This window comes from Cyrtonyx montezumae, unplaced genomic scaffold (assembly GCF_038088225.1).
Source record: "Cyrtonyx montezumae isolate F1298 unplaced genomic scaffold, pur_monq_1.0 scaffold_3, whole genome shotgun sequence".
Taxonomy (NCBI): Eukaryota; Metazoa; Chordata; class Aves; order Galliformes; family Odontophoridae; genus Cyrtonyx; species Cyrtonyx montezumae.
Window position 1 is genome coordinate 55,039,353 of NW_027072034.1, and position 13,601 is coordinate 55,052,953.

Consider the following 13,601-nt stretch of genomic DNA (forward strand, 5'->3'; position numbering starts at 1 on the left):
AAATCCCAGCAGCCATTCACTCACACTAAACGATGCTTTGGGTTTTATCCAGAACAAAATGGTATGGTTTCCACAGAGAAAGGGCATTCCTTCACAGAAAGAAGATGCATAACAGTAACATTTGCAGCTAGCAGGTCTACTTTTTACATCTATTCAGACATTGCTTAAAAAAAAAAAAAAAAAAAAAGCAATGGAAGGTATTATTCATTTACTCTTTAACTGCAATCCTTTTTGGAAAGAGGGTTTTTTTTCTTTCCCCTCTGTAATTTAGCAGAACCTGAGTTTAGAAAAAGGAAAAAAAAAAACCAAAAAAACAATAACAAAGACTTCCCTAATGAGCAGTTCCTCTCTTTCTTTCTTTTTTTTTTCTTTTTTCTAATATGTTTAGCTTTACTGACAAATATCTGATATGGGATAGTTTTCCTCTGTGGAGTTGGTTCACAATGCACCATTACAGAACTGCAAGTGGAAAAGGTCATTCTCACATTAAATGCACAAGTTTCAATACCAGAAGCAGGACATCGGGAGTTGTAATTTTTCCAGTCACAGGTGAATTTGCAACATTCACAAAAATTACACTTTCTCTTTTAAACACTTTTTGTATTTACATTTCAAGATATAAATAATGAAATTCTTTAAGTTACATGTTTTAACTTTGCTTCACAATTATTCTACAACTGCAAGCTTTCCTATATCAAACCAATCTCTTTCTTCCCTCGTGAACGTGGAAGTCTGGCCTCTAATCAGTAATAATTACACTAAGCCTTTGTGATGAAAGGTTGACTGTTCAAGTATCATCTCATACTGAAATTTTTGCCCCAATTTCAAAATTGGAGCAGAAAACCAAGCCACTTAGAAATGCTAATAAAAGAAATGCATCTGGGAACTCAAGAAGCCAAATAATTTATTATTAAATTCTATCAGTATCTTTCTTTGGTAAGAACTATGCAAGAGGATGTCCCACCCATCCCACCCCCAAAAAAATAAAACCATGTAATATGTGACATCACAGTGTATACTCTGTGAAGGAGAAAGCCTCAAAAAATTAAGGAATTTTGTTCACTTAAGATTGTTTATAGCAGTAGAGCTTCCATGCACTGAAGTATGCAAACGATGGAAGTTTAATATAAGATCGCAATGACAGGAATTAACAATGATAAAAGAAAAAAAAACCAAACAGGAAAGCAACTATTAAGTCAATGAACAAGTTGTTGTATGCTTTGCTGAACTTGTGGCACACGTTGAAAAGCCTGTGAATTACATAAAAATCCAAGATTTGGATAATCGTGTGATCCAAATCTTAACTTTAAAATATGCAGAAAGCATTAAACTAAGCTATCAGCTGCCAAACAAAAATAAAAAAACTGGTCCAAATATTTGGATTGTTTTTGTTTGTTTTTGTTGCCCTGTGTTGAGATGCAGGATGCGACTGAAGGGAGAAAACCCAATAGCTCACACAAAACATATTAAAGTGGCAATATAAACTAGCTGACACAAGCTTCACTGTACATTTAAATTGATACAATTGTCTGGTGCTTCCATGGCCAGTAAATGTTGAGTGCCATAGGTTTCCTTAGCGTTAAAATGTTGCAACAAAGACTAATCAGGTCATAATCCTTTAAAGTGCTTTCATATCCAGTTTCTAATGGTTTTTTTTTGTTTGTTTTTCCTTGTTTTTATACCAAGTTGTCACGTGATATTGACTTCGAGAACATGGTCGTCCTTGCTGGGAATGACAAGTATTTGCATACCCGCGCTGCAGTTGAAGACCTGACCAGATGAAAAGGATTGCAGACGGGGCATTGGCAAACCTTTGTGTTCCCCACTAGCTGCAGAATGCAAGCTACCTCTGCTCCTTATGCTGCTGCTGTCAGCTTGATCATCCACATTCTTGTCCACAGATAGGTTATCATTTTCAATCCAGCTATCTGTTCAAAACAAAAACCCACAATTTCATTCTATGAAGTGATTAAGTAAACAAAATTATTTCAGAACTCAGACACACAGTCAACTTACCACATGTTAACAGTTACTGAACATCTCTGCTGAGGTAACAGTCTGCAGATTCAACAGTGTGAATTATATTGGTTTACATGGAAAGTTTGAGTGGCGTTAGCCTCACATTTGTCACAAACTAGAAGACTGCACACTGGCAGTTCCTGGAGTGCTGCTGACAAATGGTAAGTTGCTTGCATGAGTGAATTCTCACTACAGCTCTGGAGCTACTCAACAGTACAAATAAAAATTCAAGGTCACTAGTAATTAAAATCTCAGTGTGGTTTATATGCCACAAGTTTTCAGTACTTCTAATTCCTACTTGATTTCCTACTTACTAAAGACTGAGCTTTCAAAACTAATTAGGGGACAATTTTCTATCCTGAGTTTTCATTATCAAATCATTGTTCACTAGATTACAAATAAAGTGATAACTGATTTGCATGGGAATCTTTAAAGAAAGTGAGCAAAGAATGTGTTTATTATTTCTCCTCACAGATTAAGACTGCAACCTGAAATCAAAGTTCCTGTTTGAGCAGCACCTTAAATGTTTCAAGTTAGAACTGTAAATGAAGATAAGATAAAACATCTAAAGGTACTTGGTCAATACACTTCCTTGCCTTGCTTTTCTCCTTACTCAAGAACATGGAAGGAGCAGAACCATTTCTCTAAGTAGTCATGTATTCAAGATAGCTTTACCAGCATCAAGTTGCATGGAGTGAGCAGAGTGATGAGGGAGGTATTTAAATAATCTGACATCAGGAAAGGGTAGATATCCAGCGAACAGTGGCATCACTTCCATGTGGACTTTGTGAGTTGCTCGAGCTGCTACAGGCATAGATATTACTCCAGAACTTTTTCCGCAGACTGCCCAGTTACTGCTGTTGTCAACAACTGGAAGAACAAAGAGAAGACACTTTAAAAATCTTACTTGAAAAAACAGAGAACCTTCAGTACAGTTTTACAGCACCTTAAAATCAGTATTTTTTGCAGTATCTAAAAACTCATAGAGTTATTGTGTGTGAAGTTGGCTGGGGCCCTGGGCAATTTGACGTAGTGGGTTGCATTAGAGGCTTGGAACTGGATGGCTTTAAAGTCCCTTCCGAGCCAAGTCACTCTGATTCTACAGTAAGAGCTGTGCAAAGTAAGGAAAGAGCCCTACACCAAAGGGACCGTAGCCTCAAACAGGCATTCAACCAGTCTGAGTAACACTTACACCTGAAGTCAAATTAACGGAAAAAAAAAACAACTAGTAAAATACTCTCAATGTCTTGTTTTTTTGCTGGGATAGAGTTACTTTTTTTCATAGTAGCTCATCTGAAGCTAGTTGTGGATTTGCTACACACTGGTAACACACTGATGTTTTAGTTGTTGCAGAGCACTGCTTGCACAGAAACAAAGGCTTTTCTGCCTCTCACACTGCCCTGTCAGTGAAGAGATCAGGGGTACACAAGTAGCTAGGAGGGGACACAGCCAGGACTGCTGGCCCAGACTGATCGAAGGGATGTTCCATACCACATGGTGCCTTGCTCAGCAGTAACATCTAGGGGAAAGGGGTGAGGGGAGCATCTGCAGTAATGTTTCCTTTATTTCCAAGTAACCATTATACTCGATAAAATCCTGTTTTCCTGGAAGCAGATGAACTTTTGTGTGTGGATACCATGTAATGAACAAATTCCATATATTTCTTTGCTTGTACATGCACCTTCTAATTCAACTGTTAGACTGCTTTTATCTTGACCCGTGAGTTTTCTCAGTTTTATCTTTCTGATTCTCTCTCCAGTCCTGCTGAGGAGAACTGAGAGACCAGCTCTGTGGTGCCCAGCCGCCTGCCAGAGAGTTTTAAACCAAAACTATCACCTTTAATTAAATGAAAGCTACTTCACTGGGAAGCCATAATCACGATACAAGAATGTATTTCACATAAAGTCTGACAGGTGACATTACTGAGACTAAAATATTGGGGAATTCTGTCAGTAAGAGTAAGAAAAATATTCTTACCTTCATACATAAGTTTTGTTGTGCAATATCCATCTGATTCTGTTAACGCTTCATCTCTGTCAACCTCTGAGAGGTCAACAAGTCGGGTGATAGATACCTCTAAGGAGCATAGTGAGCCTGTTTTACAATACTCTGTCCCCAGTGGTGGAAAAATTTCAGTTTTCACATGGTATAATGTCTGTAAGGAAGAAAAAGAGTACTGTTAACAAGGGAAAAAAAAAAAGAAGGGAGGCATTTAGTTGTGTTTAAACAACACTTGACAACTGATATACTATAAAATTACTCATGTTTAACTCTTGTGTCTTAATACTTTATTGTAATGCAAGACTCAGTTAAGTAATGTTCACTTCATTCTATTGCTAAAATTAAACCAAATTTGATCCAAACTATTTTTGGTAACAGCAGAGAGTATACAGTTGTTCCCTCCACTTCCAAGCTTTTAACTCCTCAACTTTTCAATACTTGTAAGTGGACATCTATCTTATTAATAATGAAAAAAACCTTTTATTAGCTTTTTGACTCCTCCTTTCCCAGACATCACAAAAATTCCAAGAACTTACTTATCGCTTGTACCATCATGGTCCCCAGAATAAAGGTGTTCATATTATCAAACAACAAATTTAATTACTACAAAATTAAACTTTCTACTCCCCCAAATATTTAAGATGTCAGTGTTGAAAATATTTACCTTCCTTAAAAAAATATATCGGCAAAAATGCTGATAAAAGTACCAAAAAATGCTAGTTATGTGCCAGTAGGCAAAAAGATATCTTGTTGCTAAGTACTATTTTGTAATAAGCAGATAGAAAACAGCAACACTGACAATGGGCAAAAGAATTTAACCCAATCAAATGGGTTTCTTGGGCTACTACTTTTTACCCAAGCATCAAACAATATAACATAACTGAATTTAGAGATGAGATTATGTAATGCTGATAAAATTCCTTTAATGGGAAGTCATACCTAGCTTAAGTTTCCCAGCTGATCACAGAAGTTTGTCCACAAGGGGAAAGAAGAAACACTTAAGATAATGGCCTAGCAAATCCTAAATATTTAATTAGAGGAGCTCATCACTAAAAAAAGCACTAAGAAAACAATTCAAACGCTTACAACAGCAAAGACCTTTGGAAATGGCAGGTTGCTTTGGAGAGGGCTGCCTGAAGTCACCAGAAAAAAAAGCAATTCAGTCAGTAAACTACTGACATTCTCCATGGCACGAGCCCAAAGAGGCAAAAACACAGCAAAACTGAAACAAAAATCAAGTTGAAGGAAAGTCACACAAACATTCTTCTCCTCCTACCCTATTCCAGGCAAAAGCACGTAATTTACCTCTTCCTCGGTTCTACAGTTCAACGTAGAATTCATCAGTTCCCAAAGATCTTGAGTTTCAATATGTAAGGAGAAGTTCTAGAATGTATTTCTTGACTTCCCCTTTGTGTAGCGTATCTTAAGAAACCATATTCAGTTGGTATATACTATACCTGAGAATACTTACAAAAAAATTTTCCACTTGGAACTCATAAGTGAACGGCTTCAGGGTAAGAGACTGTTTTTCAGAGGTAGCTGGACAAAAGCTGACTGAAAACAGGCACTGCAAGGAGAGGGGAAGTTCCTTTTTCCACTTCAATTCCCACACAAAGAATATTGATTGCTTACTATATATGACCTGAAAGACAAATTGTTTATAGTATTAGCTTTCCTTCCTCTGATGAAGAAATAAAAATACACATGCTCTTATATATATTCGTACACTCTGTTATCAATATAGCTTCGAAAAACAAAGTTACAAGTGAATGGACACGTCTGAAAACTTAACCTAATAATCTCCACATCTTTTAGAATTTCATCTAACATCATCAGCACCTTCTAAAGGATCTTTTAGAATCAGTGTTACTCAGAAGATCACAAAGATGAAACAACATCAATTATCAGCCTTCCTACGAAAGTTACATATTAATAGCAGGAAGATTTGTCTAACTTTCCTGTCAATGGACTCACCAAAGATCAAGAGAATCTTTTTACCTGTTGAGATTCAGGGTTCAGAGGTATCAGCTGCAAGTCTGTACAGTCAGCAGTATTTTTTAGGTGGTGGTCTGAAAGCTGAAAGCAGAGTTCTGACAAATTCTGTATGCAGACTTGCACATACTTCCTGAAAAACACGAAGTTTGTTGAAGTTTGTAGCAAATTTCAATTTTTACCCTTAAAGAATGCAGGTCTGTAATTTGCTGTATAGTACACAGCTCATGCAAAAATATGAAAGCAGGTGTATTTCTTTCAATCTTTTCTCAATAATCTGTAGAAATAGGGCTCTAAAACAGACTCTTACATATTAAATATAAACAAATAACTATAACCAAATAGATCAGCTTGGTTTATTTTGTGGTCTTGTTTCCATAAAAGCTGAAAACACACGTATTTTATCATTAAGAAAGTACACTAGAGAAAATACGCAAAACTTTCAGTGGGAAACTGTGCAAGACAAGAGAAATCCAATTAAAAAATAATTAAAAAGTGTCAGCTATAGACAATACTTAGGAAACTCCAGATCCCTATTTTCTAAGACGAAAGAAATAAGAAATGCTTAACGATTACATTACCGTTTGCCAGCTGACAGTAAGGAATGCTTGGCATTAAAAGGTATGCAGAATGTTAATGCAATAATAGTGGAGTAAATCGACCAAGGACAGTCGATGGTTACCTAAAAGAGAAAATAAACAAAGTTCTTACTCATAATGAGCTTTGATTTGAAGTCTTTACTTTTCTCATAATTTCCAAACAAACCTTTGCTTGGTAAGTGTCTGTCTACGTCTAACGCATCCAGATGGAAATGAAAACAAAACAGCATGTCAGAAATTAATCTGAAAAAACATTAGCCTTTCATTAGAAAGGTATGAAATCTTGAAGCTTTTCCCACGGAAACTCATATATCCACTTCTGAACACCAGAAACAAAGGAAGGTGAATAGAGGAAAAAAAGATGAAGAACAGTGTCACTATCAACAGCATCTTAATACAATAATCTGATAAAAGATCAATATTAAATACATTGCAATGAAAACTATTACTGAAATATCTTCGTAATACTTTATTAAATACAAGCTTAAAATATCGCGTGTTTATTTTAACTTCAAGCAGCACACATAACTAATATATCTCCCTTGCTGTTCTAAAGCACACTCATTGAACGATATTTTCTGGTATGTGTAGGGAGAGGAATTGAAAATAAATAAAAAATAAATAATTTCTCAAATCCCATTTTAACAACGCTAGTCTATCTTTTTAACCATGATATTCACATACAAGGATACATGCTTTGCAAGAAGAAGAAATGCCTTCCTCTGAGTCAAAAAGGCAAATTTAAAGACCACCAATCTACCTTTCACAAAGACACAAGTATCCTTCATCCTATAAAAACTGCGCATCAGAACATGAAAACTCGAGTACGAGCAAGTGCAACACCTGACCACATAGACAACAGCCTAGATTTCTGCTTACATATTCTTTACATTGATAACATTTATTGCATTTACATCTTTAACAGAAAGTTAGCTCAATACAAGCAGTTTTTTCCCAGCATTACCCCCTCTTAAGATTTTGTGAAGTCCGTGATCCCACAGTCAAACAGATTTCTTAAAGCATTAAAAGTCATCTTACTTTTTGATCAACAGTAGCCATACAGTCGTCCAGTTTTTGGTTTTCTTTGTTCTTCCTCTCAACTTCTTTATTTGTAGTATTATCTCCCTCCTCTGCAGATTCTGTGGCTGATGGTAAATACATGACTTCTAGTTCAAATTCAATCACGTGATACGAAGGAGCCACTGGCAAATTGATGCTTGTAATCTTTTCAGAAGACTGTATCCTTAGTGATGACTCTGAGATCTTTTCTGTGGTTGTGCAGAAAGGGGAAAAGCAATTTTTAAAATATTTATCCCTTTCTAGCTTTTATTTACCTGTAATTAAGAAATGAACCTATAAAGCTGTCGCAGAAAATATGTGGTAACAAAACCATCTCAAGCAAGACCTTCATATTTTCAGAAACAAAAATGAGAAACTATGTTTCATAGTTCCTTACTTTTTCATATTAGCTACAATCCACGCATCCTAAATACCACTGCTCTGTACACTTATCAATATTAATGCTTTATCCTTCTCAAAGTGTAGGGAGGTAACCATCACATTAACTGTAGCAGTTCCTACCCCAGTGCTCAAGGAAAAACCAAGAGGACACCTTGGAAAGACTTCAAATTAGCAAAAGAGCTACTTTGCACACTAAATTTTTCACAATGTCCTGCACCTCCTTATTCTCATAGTTCATTTTCACTTCAAAGTAACTTAAAATTTTCTGAAAATACATTCTTATTCAGATGCTGGAGAGCATCCTTGCAGAAAGGGCGTTCTAGTTGACAGCAAACTATACCTGAGTCAGCATTGTGCCCTGGAAGCTCAAAGGGCTGCTGGGTGAGAGAAGAGGCTGTGCCCTCTGCTCTGTGCTGTGTGGCCTCACATCCAGCACTGGGTGTGGGTTTGGGTGCTGTGATGTAAGGACATAAAGCTGTGAGAGCATCCAAAGGAGGGCTACAAAGATGGTGAAGGGTGTGAGGGCAAGGTGTGCGAGGAGCAGCTGAGGCCCCTGGGTGTGCTGAGCACAGAGCAGAGGAGCTGAGGGGAGGCCTGATGGCGGCTGCAGCTCTCCCAGGGAGCGGAGGGGCAGCGCTGAGCTCTGCTCTGTGTGACAGCGACAGGGCCCGAGGGAACGGCATGGAGCTGTGTCAGGGGAGGGGCGGCTGGGGGTTAGGGACAGTGCTGCACCACAGGGCGGTGGGCATGGCACAGGATGCACAGGGCAGGCGGCACAGCCCCCAGTGCCAGAGTTCAGGAAGCATTTGGATACTGCTCTCAGACATAGGATTTGACTTTGGGTGGCCCTGCGTGGAGCCAGGAGTTAGCACTGATAATCCTTGTGGGTCTCACTGCAGCTCAAGATATTCTGTGACTCATCACAGATCTTTAATACGTAGGATGCATATATGTATGGTCTATTTCAATCTCAGCTACATTATGTCCATTAGGACTGCTCTTCTCATTTAAGTAGAACTTTAGTGTATTTGAGCAGCAAAGGTTGCAATAAAGCATCCATGTTCAGGAAAGGAAAATAAACCTTTTGACTTCATATGTTTAAATGAAACACTGGCTAAAGAGCACTACATAAAAACAGACTACTTGACATCAAAACTGTATTGCCTAGTTATGACATGTTCTGCCTAGTAATAACCACTGAATTTTCAGCTACCTAAAGATTATTTTAACTTGATTGCTTACCCCTGGTGTTGGAATAGATCACCGCCTTGCTCTCTGGATTGTACAGAATAGGCATGGCATCAGCATTACTGAGCTGTAAAGCATCTCCACTCTTCATGCTGTAATGACCAGTAGTCACGGTGAACTTCACCTTCTGTGGAATGCCAGCCAAAAGGCTATCTGAAGAAGAAAGCAGAAATTGTCAACTGATTCCAGTACTCATTAGTACATGGCTATAATGCATTACTAATATTTGCTACCAACTCCTCCAAATACTTCGTTACACATTTTAGGGTAACTTAAAAGTCTGGGCTTTTGGTGTTACATCCTGTTAAGTTATCATGGGTTTGGTCACTCAAGTTCAAACAACGTTTCTCCACGCAATGTATCTGACCTAGGTTTACATGAGCTGACTCACATGCTGTGTAGCTCGGGCAGCATAGAATTCAGTGGAAGATATAATCTTAAGCTTTGTACCGAATTCTCCAGGATGTAAACCACTTTACATTTTTGCACCTATGGTGCTGGTCATATCCACGTGCCGTATTTACACAAACAAGACATGAAAAAAGCCAGTATGCACACAGATTCTCAAATACCTGAATCACATCCATCAGTTTCCTAGGGTAGCTAATATGATACATTCCCCCCTCCCCAGGATGCCCATCCTTCCTTTACATTGCAATCCCTCTAAATGGGATGACAGTACAAATGCTTATAAACTCATCTGCCCCAACCTGAAAACAAAATCACTATGAACTTCAGTTTATCAATTAAAATAAACTCCACAAGTAGTTCTCAGCCATCCATAAAATCAATGGATGCATTCAGAATTAATTCTAATAACTTAATAATACCACCTTCAGCAGAGAAGCCCAGTTTGTAGTACGTATTTCTTAGGGTTAGGATTAGAGCTACAGTTAAGAGACCACAGCGTCAGTGAACTAACTGATCAGTTCAGTCAATTGAAAATTTAACTATTCAGTTTTCCCAATGCACATGAGAACTCAAATAATAATAACTAATACTTAAGGGACACGCACAAATCTGAGCCAAGCTCTGAGATTAGTTGTTGCTAAACAAGCCATAAGTGACAGCATAGTCCATCAATCATTTGATAAGAATTCTAGCTCAAAATTAAGAGTAAGACAACATCCTAAATAAAATCTAAGACAGAAAACACAATATAGTTCAAAGGAGAGCGTAACAGAACGCATCAGAACAACTTCAGTGTAGCAGTTGTACGTACCAGTCGTTGGTTCCACTTTAAGCTGTGGCTCCTGAGAATAGACATCATACTGCACAATTGGATACATATGAAGAAGGACAAACTGTATTTTTCCCACTGACGTGCACAGCTGTCTGAGCGTGTACGTACCAGGTTCCTTGGCCTTTGAAGAAAACATTTGAATGGCATTTTCAATGTAGGAAGTGCTTCTAGAACAAACCTTCTATTAAGGACAAATATTTTCTAAGCTAGCTTATCAGAACTTCTGTATTTGTATGTCAAAGCAAAAACAAATCAACAATACTTTGTAAGTGACAAGATTCTCATAAAAGGTGAACCTTTTCCCTCGTTATGATAATAAGCTCTATGTGCTGAGTCAAGAAAGAATAAAATGTACCAGCAATCAGAATAACTAATATAGTAGCTACTCTCTTAAGACAAAAAAAAATCCTAAAATATTTTTTTCCCTCCTCCCTTCCTCCTCAAGTGCACATAAATTAGAATATACTTTTATTAACTAATAAAATAATATTTAGCAAGTAGCAAAGTGCTTATTTGGCTAACATTCATAAAACCCTACAACATTCACATCAGGCACAGCCTTCAGCTCAAGCTATTCAATTCACACACACACTTCTCTCCTGTGAATGCTTACAAGAAAGTAATACATACTTAAATTCAAACTCTTCCCTTGACATGCATAATGAGATTCTAGATATTTTGAAGTAACATCATAAAAGCAAATCCAATGCACTATCATCTATATTTATCATATATATTTATTCTGGATTCTATTTATGCTTAGCCACTACTACTACAGAATATGAGAGATATTCTTTCTCTATGTGCCATGTTACCAAGTGGAATTCATAAAACATATTGATGCTGGGTAGAATTTAATCTACGTAGCAATATTAAAAGTTATGCAGAAAAGCTGTACCATCAAGACGTCAGTGTCTTCTCACTCAAATTTTCACTACACTGTTGCTCATTACTATAGCACTTAACTCTACTAAATATTTTCCTATGAGGGGTTACAGAAGTAAGAAGGGAGACATTAAGTGAAGAAAATCCAAAGAACAGAATGACACACTAGTTGAGGCCAGAACCTCCTACTTCTGGAACTCCAACCAGATAGTGAAGTCTCACTTTGGAAAAGCCTTACCATTTTACTTACTAGAACTAAGATGGGAGGGAAATGCCTTTCCCCAGTTCATTAACAATAACAACAAAGAAACTAAATACAAACCAGAAAAGCACAAGGTCACAAAATGAAATAAGCATTTAAAGAACAAAAGAAAAAACACCACACTACCAAAAACATCCAGGACTGGTAACCAAGTCTGTAACCACTGTAACAGGAAGCAATCCAGGTATCACTTGCCAGACTATGTTCTTCTTCAGTCAGTGCTTTTAGTTCTTTCACACTCATTAGTTCACTTAACTGTAAAAACATACCTGAGTACTGAACGTTATTTTATTGATCCCTGGTTCCAGTATCAAGTTGTGACATTTTAACACGTGAGCCCCATCTTCTAAAGTTAGCCCTGAGGGCTTATCCAGAGAACTGCTGCTCTCTTGCCTTCGTAGTAGCATGTGCACATTTTTGCAGATAATTCCTGCTGTGTTCAAAGAGTTATCTGAGGGACTCCGTTCATACATTTCATATAGCTCCAGTGCAGGCAAGTTGTTTCTCGACCAAGGAAATCCTACAACCTCGTTTGGAAAGCTGATAACACCATTGGAGATTTTGTGCTTCGTGAGCCACTCTGCTGTTTTTCTGTAATTATTCTTCTCAATGCTGAAGTGAACATGAATAGCAATCTGATCTACTTGGACAGGAATGGGCATTTGGCTCAGCAAAGTCAACTCAATAGACAACTTCCCACCTACATGGACAACAGCATTTGGAGGGTCAAAATGTAGAGTTTTCAACTGTGCAAAGGAGTGCATAGGCAATATAATGTTTTGACCTGAAAAGGTAGAAACAAACAAAAAAAAATCAGCAAACTCTTTTTTTTTTGGGGGGGGGCGGGGGGGAATTCAAAAGCAAACAAACAAAAATAACAAAACTTAAATAAGTCTAAAATTGCATATGATACAGCCATTCATCATGAAACACTTGTACATAAAAATAACTAATTTCTGAGGACAATATATTAATGAAGCAGACGAATTAATAAAGATAAAAGGTGGGATAATCAAAATAATAAGGTGCAAGTGGATGGGAACAAATCTAACATTAGAAAAAGCGTTATCACAGAGCTGCCATCTGCATGTCAGCAACAAAGAAACAGAATTATGCTAGGAATTGGGAAAAAAACCCAACAACACAGGAGAAATTATGAGCTACAAAAGCAGAGGAAGAGATACACAAGGAGAAACAAAAACTTCCTGAAATTCAGGATGAAAACGTTAATTACCCTTTCATCATTAATTAGTCAATTATTTCAGAAGTGTCATAAACGTTCTGAATAGAAAAAGGGTCACGTTGATTCAGAAGTCATATACAAGGTAACGAAACCAAACAGAAAAAAGCTTCCCACTCTACTTCTAAGGAAAGATTACAGCAGCTAACATCTTATGTATTTAAAACCCAGACTTACCTTGATTCTCTGTTTGCTGATTGGCAAAATCTAGTATTTCTTGGCAAAAGCTTTTGCGCTCACCTTCCATTAAGTGATTATCACCAGCTAAAAGACTGCTTATTTGAAGATAACTAATAAAGTTAAGGAAACATGACATAGCACATTCCAGAACATTCAGTGAAAATGACACATTTTCAGTACTGCCTTCTTAATCTCTTAAGACCTACTTTCAACATCACCACGTTCCCAGAGTTACAAAAATATTATACGTTATTAATTTGTGCAGTCTTCCCTCCAACTCTCATCTAAAAATATTAGTGAGCATAGAAAATTCATTACTTGATGACAGATAAATGCAATATGCAATATAAAGCACCGATGTGCTGCCCTACACTGCACATTTAGATTTAAATAACATGAGTATTTGATTAGCTTCTGATTTACCCTGCTGATAGTATGCCAGTTGGTAAAGCACCATTTAATATAATTAAG

General features: G+C 37.2%; 1 protein-coding gene across 1 annotated transcript in view; it reads right to left on the bottom strand.

The window, feature by feature from the left end:
- Nucleotides 1-1,219: 1,219 nt before the first annotated feature.
- Nucleotides 1,220-13,601, bottom strand: part of TRAPPC10 (trafficking protein particle complex subunit 10) — a 37,912-nt gene continuing 25,530 nt past the window's right edge. Inside the window, exons 13-23 of the mRNA XM_065741617.1 lie at nt 13,128-13,240; nt 11,980-12,494; nt 10,543-10,684; nt 9,315-9,473; nt 7,650-7,879; nt 6,594-6,694; nt 6,019-6,145; nt 5,492-5,662; nt 3,997-4,174; nt 2,695-2,889; nt 1,220-1,928 (exon numbers count right to left, since the gene is read on the bottom strand). Coding sequence (XP_065597689.1) covers nt 1,690-1,928; nt 2,695-2,889; nt 3,997-4,174; nt 5,492-5,662; nt 6,019-6,145; nt 6,594-6,694; nt 7,650-7,879; nt 9,315-9,473; nt 10,543-10,684; nt 11,980-12,494; nt 13,128-13,240 — 2,170 coding nt within the window. The 3' untranslated portion in view covers nt 1,220-1,689. The remainder of the gene's footprint in view (nt 1,929-2,694; nt 2,890-3,996; nt 4,175-5,491; nt 5,663-6,018; nt 6,146-6,593; nt 6,695-7,649; nt 7,880-9,314; nt 9,474-10,542; nt 10,685-11,979; nt 12,495-13,127; nt 13,241-13,601) is intronic.